The 17007-nt window shown below is 43.9% G+C and overlaps 2 protein-coding genes across 2 annotated transcripts; both read left to right on the top strand.

Moving 5' to 3' along the window:
* Positions 1–4484: 4484 nt before the first annotated feature.
* LOC129863754 (polyubiquitin-B-like) lies at positions 4485–6836 on the top strand. Its single transcript, XM_055935992.1, has 2 exons — positions 4485–4594; positions 5482–6836. Exon 2 carries the CDS (start codon positions 5489–5491, stop codon positions 6632–6634), a length of 1146 nt encoding a protein of 381 aa, XP_055791967.1. The 5' UTR covers positions 4485–4594; positions 5482–5488; the 3' UTR covers positions 6635–6836.
* A 3831-nt stretch (positions 6837–10667) lies between these two features.
* Positions 10668–14526, top strand: LOC129863753 (tubulin alpha chain, testis-specific). The gene is made up of 6 exons (XM_055935990.1): positions 10668–11341; positions 11598–11820; positions 11916–12064; positions 13203–13355; positions 13523–14050; positions 14165–14526. Exons 1-6 carry the CDS (start codon positions 11339–11341, stop codon positions 14459–14461), a joined length of 1353 nt encoding a protein of 450 aa, XP_055791965.1. The 5' UTR covers positions 10668–11338; the 3' UTR covers positions 14462–14526.
* The last annotated feature ends 2481 nt before the right edge of the window (positions 14527–17007 follow it).

Genomic DNA, 17007 nt, shown 5'->3' with positions numbered 1-17007 from the left:
TAGGTAAAAGAACTAGATCCATGCCAGACACTGGACTTTTGTGTGCACTTCCAGTCACAGGAAGGCTGTCTGGCGATCAAATGTGTTATTTGTCACGTTCTTATGTGAAGATCCTATACCACCATCTCTCACACACCAGGGGTGACAGAGCTGTTGGAACTGGTTTACTTTCATTCTGACCCATCAGCTTTGTTCCTCCTCAGTACACAACAGCCTCAAGAACAAAGTTCTGTTTCAATGCCTATTTCTGTTATTCACAAATGAAAAGTTACTTTTGCGAAAGCAGGTACTACACACTGTGTGTCTATTTGTCTGTCTGTGAGGGCATATGTGTAATTACCCAACAAAACAGCTGAATAGAGAGGGCAGAGTCATACAAAGCCCTCAGGATGTAAAGGCAGGCTTGACTGATTATTGCAACACAAAGTCAACAAGATGGTCGAGCGTCAACAACAAAAAACCATGCCCTCAGCCTCAGAACAATGGCGCTAGTATATGAGCTACTGTATGTGTTTTTAATGTAGGGTCAGGGGAGATTTTCCGTCAAATGACATTTAAATCAATATGGAAGTTGCCACGGTGACTTCTGTCCTATAGTGTAAATACAAAACAGGATAAGGCCAAGTGGGTCAGAGAAATCAGACCTGAAAAATGCTTCAACCTCTTCTCGAACCGATCCTCATTCTTACTTCTGTCCTTTTCTAAGTCACTCTGTCCCGCGCCAGTCTTCACCGTCAAAGTAGTCCAACCACAGTTCAACTTCCTCTTCCGTCCGCTAACGCGCGGCAAAAATGTCTCTCATGTCAATGTTCTATAGCATGTTGTCTACTTTCATTTCCTCCATGGCCTTTTTCTTGCTTGTTGGTATCTCTTTCACTTGTAATTTCCTCCCTCGCTCTGTCCCCTCCACCTTCCCTCTCTCTCCCTTTATCACTCGGTTGGTTTCCGCCCCCTCCACCTTCCCTCTCTCTCTCCCTTTATCACTCGGTTGGTTTGCCTAGCTGCATATCTGTTCTAATTCTGACCTTGATCCCTGGAGTAACAGGGAAGGTTCTAGAACGCCTGATAAAGACCGTGTGAAGTTTGCGTTTCCTAGTTACTGACAGGCACTGACTTGATGAATAATATGATAGGATTAACTCTAATGCAACACAGAAAGAGTCCGGACAAGAGGGTTGTTTGAATTTGCTGCATTACCATTGTCTTTTATATTCGCATACATTTAAACAAAACTTTTCCATCTATGCCATGAAAAGATCCTCCCCTCTGCAGGAATAGATCCAGGTGTGTTGTAACATTTATTTTGTGAAACAGAAAAAAAATTCCAGGCTTTTTTTGTTGTTGTTGCAGAGATACGAGGAGAGGGAAGCGGACATTCGGAGGATATCTGCCGTAATAGTCTCATCTCAGATAAACACTCGTGTTCTGCAGTGTTGACAGAAGAGAGACAGTTTGTTTCTGTATGAATATGAGACGTAAAATCTCCCTCGGTCTTGTGTCTCTCCCTCTTTTCTAGAAAGTACCTCTCTCTGTACATTTCACCAAGGTTAGTCTCACTGAAACTAAAACCTCTCTTTTGCAAGAAAGACCTCGTCAAAAAAGCAGCACACACAGGCGGCCTACTACTTGTGACCAAAAGACCATGACCAAGCACCACCATCTCCGTCGGTGATGCGTGTGTCAGCACGGATGGGATTAACAAGGGTCCTGGGCCTCCCGGGTGGCGCAGTGGTCTAGGGCACTGCATCGCAGCGCTAACTGCGCCACCAGAGTCTCTGGGTTCGCGCCCAGGCTCTGTCGCAGCAGGCCGCGACCGGGAGGTCCGTGGGGCGACGCACAATTGGCATAGTGTCGTCCGGGGTAGGGAGGGTTTGGCCGGTAGGGATATCCTTGTCTCATCGCGCTCCAGCGACTCCTGTGGCGGGCCGGGCGCAGTGCGCGCCAACCAAGGGGGGCCAGGTACACGGTGTTTCCTCCGACACATTGGTGCGGCTGGCTTCCGGGTTGGAGGCGCGCTGTGTTAAGAAGCAGTACGGCTGGTTGGGTTGTGCTTCGGAGGACGCATGGCTTTCGACCTTCGTCTCTTCCGTGCCCGTACGGGAGTTGTAGCGATGAGACAAGGTAGTAATTACTAGCGATTGGATACCACGAAAATTGGGGAGAAAATGGGATAAAATTTAAAAAAAAACAAAAAAAAAACAAGGGTCCTGATCTTGGGTGGACTCTATACCCTGACCCAGTTCCGACGTTTTCTGTCTGCCCTGCCGGCGGCCATTCCAGGGTGGTGGTAGACCTGTGACTGTGCCGGTCCAGAGCAGGTGGAGGGTCAGATGCTGGTGTTTGTGGGAGGGGTGCCTCACTCTGGGAAGCCACCGTGATGAGGTACATCAAGAGAGAGGAGGGGGAGAGTATTTATTTACTTGTATTTACCCATGTACTTGTATTATTATAACCCCCAATATATGTATTTACCTCTGTACCCTGTCATTTTCATCTCTGTCTTATTTCCCACCGTGTGTAGAGCCGTGCTGGATGCCCACCCTGCTGTGTGGTATGGGGAGGAGACAAGGGTTGTGGCCAGACTGCTGGGTCTGAGGTTGGGCTGGTGAGGAGGAGGGGGACAGCACCGAGGTCCTGGAACGAGTGGTCACTGCCTTCCTTCTAGATATCATAGTTTGACACAGGGAGCCAGCTCCTGTACTCTGCAATAAAGACCCTTTCACTCTGAAGAGCGCTCAGTATCTTGCTAAGCTCTTCCCCAAGTAGGCCTGATGTACTTTGCTACACAGATACACATACCTCCATCCAGAAAACACATATATACGCTGACCTTACTGAACCAAAAAGTCACTACAAACACTGCTGTGATCACATGCTGACCCATATCAGCCATACAGACACCACAAGATACCACAAGAGTGACAGACACCACAAGAGTGACAGACACTATAAGACACCACAAGAGTGACAGACACCACAAGACACCGGTGGATTTGACCTCTCTAGCTACAAGGACTGCCTGGCCAAGTGGAGCCCAGCCACAGGCCATTTGGCACAATGCACTATGGTGTGTGTGTGTGTGTGTGGGGGGTGGGGGGGTCCTTTTATCCTTGTGTGGACCTAAAATCCCTCAAAGTCACCACAAGGATAGTAAAACAAGGAAAATTCTCCCTCATGGGGACATTTCCCATATCCCCATGAGGACAAAGGCTATTTTAAGCTTAGGTGTGTGCGTGTGTTAGGTGTAGGTGTGTTAGTGTGTGTGCGTGTGTGCGTGTCAGCACGGAGTGGTCCACAGACCAGGTGATGAGGCCAGTGAACGTGAAGGCTATGACTCGGTGGGTAGGTCACATCCCCCCAGACGTAGTGGGAGACAAGGCTGCCACCCCAGAGCCAAGCCAGCTAACTATGGACAGCCTGACCCACAGGTCCTCAACAACACACAGAGAGTAAGGTCACACACACACACGCACGCACGACGCACGCACGCACGCACGCACGCACGCACGCACGCACGCACACACACACACACACACACACACACACACACACACACACACACACAGTTTTGCTGATGTAAATCTCATGTCCTCTCTCTGATAAGTTTAGATCAAGGGTAGACTAGGTTACTGTTGAATGACTGTTTCTACTACAGAACTAATCAACGTTGGTTCTGTCTACTTTCTTCTTTAGACGTCCATGAATGGTTCACAGATAGAAAGTGTCAGCCTCTGGAACAATGGTCAGTATGACCTCCCTCAGGAAAGACAGCAACATCAACCAAAAGTCTGCTGACTCAGCACAGTCAGGCTGAAGTCAAAAGGGCTGCCCGTGCTTGTTCTCTAGACCTCATAGATCTGAGTAAGTGTTAGATCTGCTGGTAGAGGCTTAGGAAGGAGTCTGGCTCAGAGGGAAATGGCCTTTCCTGTTTGTGTAGAATGAAAATGTTGATCCATGCTGTTAATGCAATTTCTATAAAATCACTTTGATGCCCTGAAATAAACCTTTCACATCTGTGTTGCATGAAATTAAGCAATACAGTATTCTATGCACCAAAAACGAATTCTCTGGGATAACTCCTAATATGTTGATGCTTGTGAATGTAGCAAAACTATGCTTACTCAAAAATAAAAGTTTGAGGCTTTACTGACATAGCTAACACGTAAACCGTTTTGACTAGTTAGCTGGCAAGGTTGATACTGCCCGAGGCCGACTAGTTTCGTGTTGACTGAGCAGCTTGTTGCTAGAGAACGACGAATCACTATTTTTGCTAATTTCTATCTCCGCCAACGATCGACTTCTTTTATCCGACCGTCCATTCATACACAGATACTTCGAGTTAAAAATAAACTTTGATATAAAACGTTTTTATTGTGGTATGTCGTAGATTTTGTCCCTTCATCCAAAATAATCCATACGATAACGGATATTTATCGAATCCGCAGTTTATAGTTCGATATGGGTGTAACGGCGGAAGGATACGTGACGGTAAAGTATAAATACCACAGCCCTTTGTTTGCGAAAACAGAGTCGTTTCCTGAAGACAGAGGCAGAAGCTAGAATATTCAAGAACACCGGTGGATCATTTTTTCCTGTAAGTAGGGTATTATCCAAAATAAGCACGAATGCCTAAACATTTTTCAGATTTTTCAATCAGCTTGATGTATATTTGTAGCGCAATGCCATTCTTATTGTGTATGTACAAGCATACGTCGACGTTAACGTTGCCGTTACGTTAGCTAGTCAGACCTATTAATTTTCTAGTTTACGTTAGCTACTGCAACTAGCTTGTTTAAGTAGAAATTATAGCTGACTTTGGTGATAAATTGGCTAGTTAAAAAAAGGTGCGCAACCGTATGATTATTTACTATTGCTAGCCTTTACCTTCATTCGACTTAGCTAGCTATTTAACTAACGTTTATTTGAGCCGCCATTCAAATACAGTAAGTTACTAGCTTACTGTGAAGAACAGCTCGTGAACTAAACCGAACTTGCTAAGATCTCTTATTTGGCTGAACGGGCATTAAATGATGTACTTAATTTCAATTAGACCTAATGTTAGGATTATGAAACATTAATTTCTTAACGGGAGACCGTTAAATACGTGTCGACGACAACTGAAATGGCTGCTCCATAGAATTTCCAAATGAACAACCAGCTTGTCCGTACTTGAGGACTATCAGATTTTAAGATGCATTTTAGAAATAGGCGGGGTTTAGGGCTATGTGGCGTGTTAACGTGTGACGACCCAAGATTGTTCTAAAATGGTGGCACCTGGAGCCTGCTGACGTAAACGTCAGCTGAGTACTGCCCCCAATGGGAGGCTCTCTGCGCTGCCCTATTTAGAAATTCGCCAACGACATTGATATTAACACTAGCTTGAGACCTACAGTTTTAATGATGTATAGCCTGTTTAATTTTCATCAGAAATTGCTTTTAGTCTTGGGAGCAGGTTAGTCTAATATAGTTTCTCTTTCTCAGTGTCAAGATGCAGATCTTTGTGAAGACCCTTACCGGCAAGACCATCACCCTAGAGGTCGAGCCCAGTGACACCATCGAGAACGTCAAGGCCAAGATCCAGGACAAGGAGGGCATCCCCCCAGACCAGCAGCGCTTGATCTTTGCCGGCAAGCAGCTGGAAGATGGTCGCACGCTCTCCGACTACAACATCCAGAAGGAGTCCACCCTCCATCTTGTGCTCCGTCTGAGGGGAGGTATGCAGATTTTTGTGAAGACCCTGACCGGCAAGACCATCACCCTGGAGGTTGAGCCCAGTGACACCATCGAGAACGTCAAGGCCAAGATCCAGGACAAGGAGGGCATCCCCCCAGACCAGCAGCGTCTGATCTTCGCTGGCAAGCAGCTGGAAGATGGTCGCACTCTCTCCGACTACAACATCCAGAAGGAGTCCACCCTCCATCTTGTGCTCCGTCTGAGGGGAGGTATGCAGATCTTTGTGAAGACCCTTACCGGCAAGACCATCACCCTGGAGGTTGAGCCCAGTGACACCATTGAGAACGTCAAGGCCAAGATCCAGGACAAGGAGGGCATCCCCCCAGACCAGCAGCGTCTGATCTTCGCTGGCAAGCAGCTGGAAGATGGTCGCACTCTCTCCGACTACAACATCCAGAAGGAGTCCACCCTCCATCTTGTGCTCCGTCTGAGGGGAGGTATGCAGATCTTTGTGAAGACCCTTACCGGCAAGACCATCACCCTGGAGGTTGAGCCCAGTGACACCATTGAGAACGTCAAGGCCAAGATCCAGGACAAGGAGGGCATCCCCCCAGACCAGCAGCGTCTGATCTTCGCTGGCAAGCAGCTGGAAGATGGTCGCACTCTCTCCGACTACAACATCCAGAAGGAGTCCACCCTCCATCTTGTGCTCCGTCTGAGGGGAGGTATGCAGATCTTTGTGAAGACCCTTACCGGCAAGACCATCACCCTGGAGGTCGAGCCCAGTGACACCATCGAGAACGTCAAGGCCAAGATCCAGGACAAGGAGGGCATCCCCCCAGACCAGCAGCGTCTGATCTTCGCTGGCAAGCAGCTAGAAGATGGTCGCACGCTCTCCGACTACAACATCCAGAAGGAGTCCACTCTTCACCTGGTCCTGCGTCTCCGTGGTGGCAACTAAGCAGCTTCTCCTCTGCTCTTAACGATGTCTCATCTTAACCCCAATTCTCCCCTTACCTACAATCCCACCCATTGACCGCCTCTTCCCTCTAACCTCACCCACTTTCCCCTCTCCCCTAACCTCACCCACTTTCCCCTCTCCCCTAACCTCTCATCCCAGCTCTTCATTCCTTTAAATTTCAATAAAGTTCAAGCATTCCTGATATCATTGTCTTTGAAGTGAAATAATTGAAGTACAAACCCTTGAAGGAAGTTCTATTTTGGGGTATGTTTTAATGTTAAACCTAATGAAATGCCTCATGCTTTTGGAGGTTTGAGTTCAGTACTATATTCAGTAACTCATTTCAACTTTGAAGTTATCTATTGCAAATTTGGTGGTACTTCATTGTGTGTAGTAAATAGACGGGCTGGTCACAGTGCAATGGATGTACATAAGACATTGCAGTCAGGGGATGCCTGTAAATACATATGGAGGTAATTGACACATCTCTTAGAACTACCACTTGCACAATCATTTAACAAATCGAGACGCATGGTTAATGTGCAGTGTAATTCATGCTGGAAGGGCTTAAATTGTGGGCACTAGGACTAAGGAATTAGTTAATATGCCTGGATTGCATCCTGCCTGATGAGTAATCACTGACCTGACATGATTTGCTTTAATCCAACTGTTAGATTATGAATAGTTTACATGAGAAAATGAAAGATGTTTTCACAGTAATATAACAGGTATTCAGTACCCACAGCAAAATGTCATTCATACTTTTAACCACAAGATGTCCCTGTAGACCTAGCTGAAACTTACTGCAGATTGCATCTACCATTGGGTTAATTTATCAATAAATTAAAAGTAATTTTTCTTAGTGTGTATATACAGCTCTGGGAAAAATTGAAAGACCACTGCAAAACCCTGTCTGGTTTTACAGTTCATAGGTATGTTTGGGTGACATTAACATTTTTCTTTATAAACTACTGACATTTCACAGTGGCAGTGAGACACTGGCTTGTAGGCCTTTCCAGGTCTCGCACCCATTGAAATTCTGTGGAGGATCAGTGATCTGGGGGTACTTCAGCAAGGCTGGAAACGGGCAGATTTGTCTTTGAAGGGTGCATGAATCAAGTAATGTACAAGGTGGTCTTAGAAAACTTGCTTCCTTCTGCTATGACAATGTTCCCCAACTCTGGGGATTGGTTTTTCCAGCAGGGCAATGCCCCATGCCACACAATCAAGGTGTGGATGGAGGACCACTAGATCAAGACCCTGTCATGGCCAGCCCAATCTCCAGACCTGAACCCCATTGAAAACCTCTGGAATGTGATCAAGAGGAAGATGCTTGGTCACAAGCCATCAAACAAAGCTGAGCTGCTTTAATGTTTGTGCCAGGAGTGGCATAAAGTCACCCAACATCAATGTGAAAGACTGGTGGAGAGCATGCCAAGACGCATGAAAGCTGTGATTGAAAATTAGGGTTATTCCACCAAATATTGATTTCTGAACCCTTCCTAAGTTAAACCATTAGTATTGTGTTCTTTAAAAATGATTATGAACTTATTTTCTTTGCATTATTTGAGATCTGGCAACACTGCTCTAAATGACAACATTTTTATTTGGGAGAAATGTCAGTTTATAGAACAAAACAAACATTTCCATTTTACCCAAACACATACTTATAAATACTAAAACCAGAGAAACTGATAATTTTGCAGGTGTCTTTTAAATTTTTCCAGAGCTGTAGATGTTTATTAAGTCCAGTAGACATGAGGGCTTTAACTCCAGAACTGCTCACCTCAGAAATCCCCTTGCATAAGGAAGAGCAGGAAGCCACTGAAGGTGTTGTGGTTGTATTCAGCACCATCATATAGCCCTTGGACTGAGGGGAGATGCTTGTCGACCATGTCACCTTCCTCTAGCCATATGTATATATCACTTCCACTCCATTGTTTTGTTCCCTATTCCACATAAGTCTGGTCATTGTGGTATAGGTAAACACCCATCCATTATGGAGATCTGTAATCCCTGGCAGTGAACCTGAAGTGGTAGACTGCATCTGAAGAGAAGCAAGGAGAAGTGAGCACAGTTCTTCTCATAGACACTGACTAATGTTAACTGTAGCTAGATTCAGTGTGTGTAGATTCGTTTGGTCACTGCTCAGCTAATTCATTACCTGTGTTTGGTATGTAGGACATAGACCTACATAAATAGACCTTGATGAAATGGAAGTGTGTGTCAACTAGGCAAACAAGAAAGTCAAATGTTGGTGGTAACTTTTGTTGTAGATCAGTGAGGTTTCGGTATTGAGGGGTCCTACAACTCCATCAGTCAAAACAGCGGAGAAGGACGCATTTGGTCTGTTAGTGAATTCAAAGATTCACTAGCAGCACACCACTACCTTCACCACACTATATTTTGAAGCCCAAACAAAGGAAAGTCCATATCTTGACTGACCTCATACCACATTATGCCATACTACGAATGTTGAAACATGGAGTGTTTCTGTGAATTAGAAGGTCATATCTAATGTATTTTAACTGCATTCTCTCTCTTCAGCTCCTTCACCTTCCTGTCACTGGCACTCAGTCTGTTCTCAAAGGCTGTTTCCAGAAAATGGTAGTTTAGGGTATCAATGTCCTCTTAGACTACCTGTGTTCCCACTGTCAATGTCTGTCATTGGCCTTCGGGGTTAAATTGAACAGAAAGGAAATTAGTCTTTGAGCTTTATTCTTCTATCTTGATCAAGTATTCCATTCCTAAATACAGTTACTTGCATTCTCTTTCTCCAGCTAGTCCACCTTTTTCTTCTGGGGCTGCTATTGTCTTAGTGGCGCTCAGTACCTCTCCAAGAGCCGTCGCCTCCTTTTTCTGCTCCTCCACCCTCCCTCACTGGCTGTCACTCTGGCAGTCATTACATAAGAGAGGAACTTGAGTTAATTTGTCTCATAAACTTCATTTAACTCAAATATATATTTGCTCTTATCATTATCTGCATTCTCTGTCTCCAGCTTGCCAACTTAGTTTTTTAGGAACTGCACTTCATTCTTGGTGATTCCCAAATCTGTTGTTAGTACCCTCACCTTGTTTTTCTGCTCTTCCACCTCCCCCTCACGGTCCCCCAGTCAGGTCTCCATGATCCTCAACTCCACTCTCTGCTCCACCAACATGTCTCTCAGCGCTCTCAGCTCAGCCCAAATGTCAGGTGGTGGTTTGGCTGTTCGTTTGTTTCTGGGACATCTCTGCAGTATAGTATCAAAAGTCAAAATATAAATAATTTAAAACTCCATATGAAGAAAACCAGACTGCACCATACAATTTTTGTAATTTTTTATGGGTAGTCAGGGGCACACATTATTTACAAATGAAGCATGTGTGTTTAGTGAGTCCTCCAGATCAGAGGCAGTAGTGACTCCTGCGTGAATTGCACCATTTCCCCATCCTGCTAAGCATTCAAAATGTAACGAGTACCTTTGGGTGTCAAGGAAAATGTATGGAGTAAAAAGTACATTATTTTCTTTAGGAATGTAATGAAGTAAAGTAAATATAAATAGTAAAGTACAGACACCCCAAAAAACGACTGGCATAATGCTTTAAGTATTTTTACTTAAGTATTTTACTAGTTTATGGCTTTAATGATGTCCTGTGTTTGACTGCTTTTAGTGTCTTACAACTATTTAATTTGTGTGGTCTACAATGTAATTTTTTGTATCTATATTTTATATTGTCAACTATTGTATAATTTGTGGAGTGAAACCTTGTTTATCTAACTCTTTTCAAATGTTTTTTTAATAGAATACCTGTTCTACAAACCAGATTGAACCCTATCGAATGGTAATCCCCAACACAATTGGGCTATGTTCTCTCCTCCCCTCACTCACTTCTCTCCTCCCCTCACTCACTTCTCTCCTCCTGTCTCGCCCTCCTCTGCTTTCAAATGATGCTGGAAAATATGTTGTCTTTTCATTTTTATACAGATGAGTAGAAGAACAAGGACAAGAACAACACACACATCAGAAAGATGAGTTAATTTGAGGGCTTTGTCCAGCATCATTATTGGTAACCCTGGACAAAGTGCTATAGAGCAGTTTACTTTGGCCTAGAAGATAATGCATGCTGCAGGACTAAAATAAGAGCTAGCCTTGACCTAGTAGGCTACTGCTGTTTCCAGTTCTTGGTCAGTTACAAGTTTACCCATAAGTTTTTGTCATAAATAAGATTTGCGTTTTTTTTCTTTGAGCTTAATCAAAAATAATCATCAATTCCAATATTGCTAGCTACACAAGTAGTGAATAGCAGAAGAAAGCATTGAATTCACCTCACTGATCACTGACTTGGGTAAAATTGAATTTTTTTGCACTTGACTTAAAAAGCCCGCGCTGTCATTTGAAAATGCAGGATTGGTCCAACCAAACAGCCAATATAACGGCAGTAAATCAAGTTGATTTTTGAAACTTTATATAATGGTCCAATTGCAAAAGAAAAAACATTGATTGACACAGCATCTGTTTGAAATACACCCAATTGGGTTTAAAGGGAGGCGGGCTCATTCAGGGACCTATATTACCGTGAATCGCGATGATTTTCAGTTAATTTCAGTTAATTTTTTTGTCGGTTAACCGTTGGAAGTTGTATAGCCAAGTTAGCCTAGCTAGCCAACTGTCGAACGCATTTTTGTTAAACATTAATTAGCTACAGGTCTTACTTATAATCAACATGGTAAGTTTTCTGTCAAGAAGATGAGTGACAAACAAAACAATTTTGGTCAAATGATCTAATGGTAGCTAACTTAGCTAACATTGGCTACTTTTAAAAAAGAACATTAGCTAGCTTGCTAACTTAATATTAGCTACCTCGTAACTAACAATTTAGCAATGGTGTAATAGCTAGCTAAGTAACATAAACATAAATCTGCCAGCTTTTACACATTTGTCTTAAGAGCTAGCGAATTGTGTCAAATGTTATTTCTCCACAGCGTGAGTGCATCTCTATCCACGTTGGTCAGGCCGGTGTGCAGATCGGGAATGCCTGCTGGGAACTATACTGCTTGGAACATGGGATCCAGCCCGATGGGCAGATGCCCAGTGACAAAACCATCGGCGGAGGGGATGACTCCTTCAACACCTTCTTCAGCGAGACCGGAGCGGGAAAACACGTCCCTCGTGCTGTGTTTGTGGACCTCGAACCAACTGTTGTTGGTAAGGTTGAACATTTGCTAAAATATTGACATGACTAAGATTTTTTACATACATTTTTTAAAATCCCGCCCGAACTGAGTTGTTATTTTCCATAGATGAGGTCCGCACTGGGACATACCGTCAGTTGTTCCATCCGGAGCAGCTCATCACCGGTAAGGAGGATGCCGCCAACAACTATGCTCGTGGCCACTATACAATTGGCAAGGAGATTGTGGATCTGGTGCTGGACCGAGTTCGCAAGCTGGTGAGTAACAGCTTGCGAACTCATAGCGATGTGTTTCCAACTACTAGTTATGTAACTTTACTAGCAAGCTACTTGAACAAGGTTGTACACCAGTGAGGCCAGTCTGTCCCTAACCTAGTGTCTTGCACAGGTCAGTTTTTTGGATCTGCACCCCCGCGCCGGCCACATCAATGCCAAGTCTAAACTGATATTCAACATCAGAGACTAATTGTTGGACTTAAAAGACTGTTAAAACACCAGCAAATCAGCTTCAAGTAAAATAAATTAATTTAAAAAGTATAATAGAAAGATATGTAATTGTAAGCAAAGTTTGACATGAGAATGTCTTAGCCAAATATTATCTGTTTGGGCTTGCAGTCAATTTGCAGTTTGTAATTACGTTCTGGCCACCTGACCATCAGCTCAAGAAAAAATTGGCCTGCAGCAGAATTTAGTTGATGATCATTGGGTTATAGGCTGCAAAAGGAGCCTACATTTATTTTGTAGGCTATTAGCATTTACCAGCCGCACAGGTTTAAACTTTATATGGCCTGTGTGTAGTGTAAATGAACAAAAGCCGGAATGAATGTAATAATTATCTGATAATTAACTAAATTGTTGTAAATAAATATCTGCTTGCACTTTTGCATGCTGTATATCCATCTAGCGGTTTGTTGTCTTCAATAACTCAAAAATCCTTCCAAACCGGGGAATTTCACTATCATAACCTTTATTTTTTATTTCTCCTTACATTAGCCAATTTTGCATGATCTAGGAGTCAGGGAAAATAAACTTGCCAATGTATTTTCGAGTGGGGGAAGGGAACATAAGCTCTGTGCTTGGACAAATTAGGAATGTTTCAGCACCACACAAATAGGCCTCCGAACGGACAGTTCCCTGCTCCACTCTCTCACTGCGTTGCTTGTCTTCTAGGCCTGGCTATGTCTGCCTCACTGCTCACGTAGCCTAATGGAATTTGCAAGTATTATCTTGACTTAAAAAGTTTCCGACCCGCAATATAATTGTTCTGAACCGTGGGCTGAAAGAATGTTTTATTTCCCACCAGCTGATTTTTTTTGCGTGTCAACCGCAGCGAACTGTGAGTATTCAGAACGATGCAGGACTCTACCCTTACCCCTTGTATTCTTTCTCCCCCCAGTCGGACCAGTGCACTGGGCTTCAGGGCTTCCTGATCTTCCACAGCTTTGGTGGTGGAACCGGCTCAGGTTTTGCCTCTCTGCTCATGGAGAGACTGTCTGTGGACTATGGCAAGAAGTCCAAACTGGAGTTTGCCATTTACCCCGCCCCTCAGGTATTTCTAAGGTTTAGTTGCTCACATTAATATTTGGTAAATTTCCACGTCAGCAAAACTAGTACTGTACTTTGTCCTTGTACTCAATACTTGTGTTTGTTTAATATGTACATTTTCATTATGTTTAAGCTAAAGATGACTATTCTACCTCTTGTGTATGTGTTCAGGTGTCCACAGCAGTGGTGGAGCCCTACAATTCTATCCTGACCACCCACACCACTCTGGAACACTCAGACTGTGCTTTCATGGTCGACAACGAGGCCATCTACGACATCTGCCGTCGTAACCTGGACATTGAGCGCCCCACTTATACTAACCTCAACAGGCTCATTGGCCAGATCGTCTCCTCCATCACAGCTTCGCTGCGTTTCGATGGAGCCCTCAACGTGGACCTGACTGAGTTCCAGACCAACCTGGTGCCATACCCCCGTATCCACTTCCCCCTGGTCACCTACGCACCCGTCATTTCTGCTGAGAAGGCCTACCACGAGATGCTTTCTGTGGCAGAGATCACCAACGCTTGCTTCGAGCCAGCCAACCAGATGGTGAAGTGTGACCCTCGCCATGGCAAGTACATGGCCTGCTGCATGCTGTATCGGGGGGATGTGGTGCCCAAGGATGTCAATGCTGCCATCGCCACCATCAAGACCAAACGCACTATCCAGTTTGTCGACTGGTGCCCCACCGGCTTCAAGGTAAACAAGAAATGGGTTTATTCATTCACAATGATCTATGTTCCTAAACCTTTTCAAGTACAATTGGTCAGTCAGATTATTATACTTTCCCCCTTTTTTTCTTGTGCCCTGCAGGTAGGTATCAACTACCAGCCACCCACGGTGGTGCCAGGTGGAGATCTTGCCAAGGTCCAGAGAGCCGTTTGCATGTTGAGCAACACCACAGCCATCGCTGAGGCCTGGGCTCGGCTCGACCACAAGTTTGATCTGATGTACGCCAAGCGTGCCTTTGTGCACTGGTATGTGGGAGAGGGTATGGAGGAGGGGGAGTTCTCTGAGGCCAGAGAAGATCTGGCTGCCCTGGAGAAGGACTACGAGGAAGTGGGAGTGGATTCAGTGGAGGGAGAGGCTGAGGAAGGAGAGGAGTACTGAATCCTGACCTGATTGAAAAATGTTTTACTGTTGATTGGCAATTTTAATAAAAGTTCTGTTTTTTGTCCATTCTCCTGTGGATTTTTCCCCACATGATTTGCATGTAAGCAGGAAAATATACCTTATTTTTTTGCTAAGTCATTCAATTAACAATATCTGCACAGAATATATAACTCACTATGTCCAATTGATAGAACAGGCTTAGGAGATCTTATACTTGTTCAATGAGATAATAGCAGTCATTTAACATTACCTTTAGGAATTATGAATCCTTTAGGTACCTATTTTTTATTACAAATTCTTTAACATTCACAAAAAGTGACGTTCACTGATGAAGATTATAAAATAAGAATAGAGATCTACGTCTGTTTAACAAAAACCTTATTTTCGGCATTTATCCAAAAATGCCATTAATTTTCTTAACAAACTATGGTGGAGTTGGTGCCTACAAAAGTACGCCATTACTATTGCGAATGTAACCATAGGAGCAAAGCAGTAAGTACCATCAGTCTGCTGTGATTTGTTGAATCAATGCAACTAGCATTACAAATACTTTCCATTGCTTGAGCCACATAAATTTGCATAATTTAAAGGGGAATGGAAACACTATGGTTTAGAACATCAGCTAACTGAATCGCCATATTGGCATTGTTGCATCACTGGCAGGAGAGAACATTTTGGAACTCCCAAAAATGGTTGAATTTCCGGAGTAGCTCTGAGAATTTGTTTATTTCAGAGAATTAAATAATGTTAGGGAGCTAATAAACCTACTGAACCCGTTCATGTTTAAGCTGATCGTTGCCCCAGATCAAAGAGTTTGTTCTCGTAGCAGTAACAACACAGATATGCCGCTTGAAACACCTCAGCTAGAAGGTTGGCATAGGCAAACAAACTGGTGTGAGTGGGGATGCTGCCAGATAATGGCTAGGGTATAAGTGTGTTTAAAAAAAAATATTTCACCTTTATTTAACCAGGTAGGCCAGTCGAGAACAAGTTCTCACAAATGCGACCTGGCCAAGATAAAGCAAAGCAGTGCGACAAAAACAACACAGAGTTACACATAAACAAACGTACAGTCAATAACAATAGAAAAATCTATGTACAGTGTGTGCAAATGTAAAAAATTAGGGAGGTAAGGCAATAAATAGGCCATAGAGGTGAAATAATTACAATTTAGCATTAACATTGGAGTGATAGATGTGCAAGTAGAGATACTGGGGTGCAAAAGAGCAAAAAGATAAATAACAATATGGGGATGAGGTAGTTGGGTGTAATATTTACAGATTGGCTGTGTAAAGGTACAGTGATCGGTAAACTGTTCCGACAGCCGATGCTTAAAGTTAGAGAAGGAGATTTAAGTCTCCAGCTTCAGTGGTTTTTGCAATTCGTTCCAGTCATTGGCAGCAGAGAACTGTAAGGAAAGGCGGCCAAACGAGGTGTTGGCTTAGGGGATGACCATAGAAATATACCTGCTGGAGCGCGTGCTACGGGTGGGTGTTGCTATGGTGACCAGTGAGCTGAGATTACCGAGCAAAGACTTATAGATGACCTGGATCCAGTGGGTTTGGCGACGAATATGTAGCGAGGGCCAGCCAATGAGAACAAACAGGTCGCAGTGGTGGGTAATATATGGGGCTTTGGTGACAAAACGGATGGCACTGTGATAGACTACAGAGGATGAGCTTGTGTGTGTTGTAGAGAGATGGTAGCGATACAGCAGAAAATCCCAGCGGATGGTAGCTGTATTACATCCAGTCAGGTTCAAATCAAATTTTATTGGTCACATACACATGGTTAGCAGATGTTAATGCGAGTGTAGCAACATGCTTGTGCTTCTAGTTCCGACAGTGCAGTAATATCTAACAATTAATCTAACAAATTCATGACTACCTAATACACACAAATGTAAAGGGATGAATAAGAATATGTACATATAAATATCTGGATGAGCGATGGCCGTGCGGCATAGGCAAGATGCAGTAGATGGTATAAAATACAGTATATACATATGAGATGAGTAATGTAGGATATGTAGACATTATTAAAGTGGTGTTATTTAAAGTGACTAGTGATACCTTTATTAAATCCATTATTAAATGTATTATAGTGGCAAGAGATTTGAGTCGGCCACTCTATGTTAGTGATGGCTGTTTAACAGTCTGATGGCCTTGAGATAGAAGCTATTTTTCAGTCTCTCGGTCCCTGCTTTGATGCACCTGTACTGACCTCGCCTTCTGGATGATAGCGGGGTGAACAGGCAGTGGTTGTTGTCCTTAATGATCTTTTCGTCCTTCCTGTGACATCAGGTGGTGTAGGTGTCCTGCAGGGCAGGTAGTTTGCCCCCGGTGATGCGTTGTGCAGACCGCACTACCCTCTGAAGAGCCTTACGGTTGTGGGCGGAGCAGTTGCCGTTGTTTTCACCACACTCCGAGGGCCCTCACCGCCGTCTCGTTGTTGTTGGTAATCAAGCCTACCACTGTAGTGTCGTCTGCAAACTTGATGATTGAGTTGGAGGTGTGCATGGCCACGCAGTCATGGGTGAACAG

The sequence above is a fragment of the Salvelinus fontinalis genome, chromosome 10 (assembly GCF_029448725.1).
Source record: "Salvelinus fontinalis isolate EN_2023a chromosome 10, ASM2944872v1, whole genome shotgun sequence".
Classification (NCBI taxonomy): Eukaryota; Metazoa; Chordata; class Actinopteri; order Salmoniformes; family Salmonidae; genus Salvelinus; species Salvelinus fontinalis.
The sequence above is the reverse complement of the archived record's forward strand: the minus strand, read 5'-3'. Positions and strand labels throughout refer to the sequence as shown.

Excerpts from the sequence above, each read along its gene's own strand:
- LOC129863754 (XM_055935992.1), top strand. The coding sequence starts at position 5,489 with ATGCAGATCTTTGTGAAGACCCTTACCGGCAAGACCATCACCCTAGAG.
- LOC129863753 (XM_055935990.1), top strand. Across the intron at positions 11,821-11,915 it reads CCTCGAACCAACTGTTGTTG|ATGAGGTCCGCACTGGGACA; the intron begins GTAAGGTTGAAC and ends TATTTTCCATAG. Across the intron at positions 12,065-13,202 it reads TGGACCGAGTTCGCAAGCTG|TCGGACCAGTGCACTGGGCT; the intron begins GTGAGTAACAGC and ends TTCTCCCCCCAG.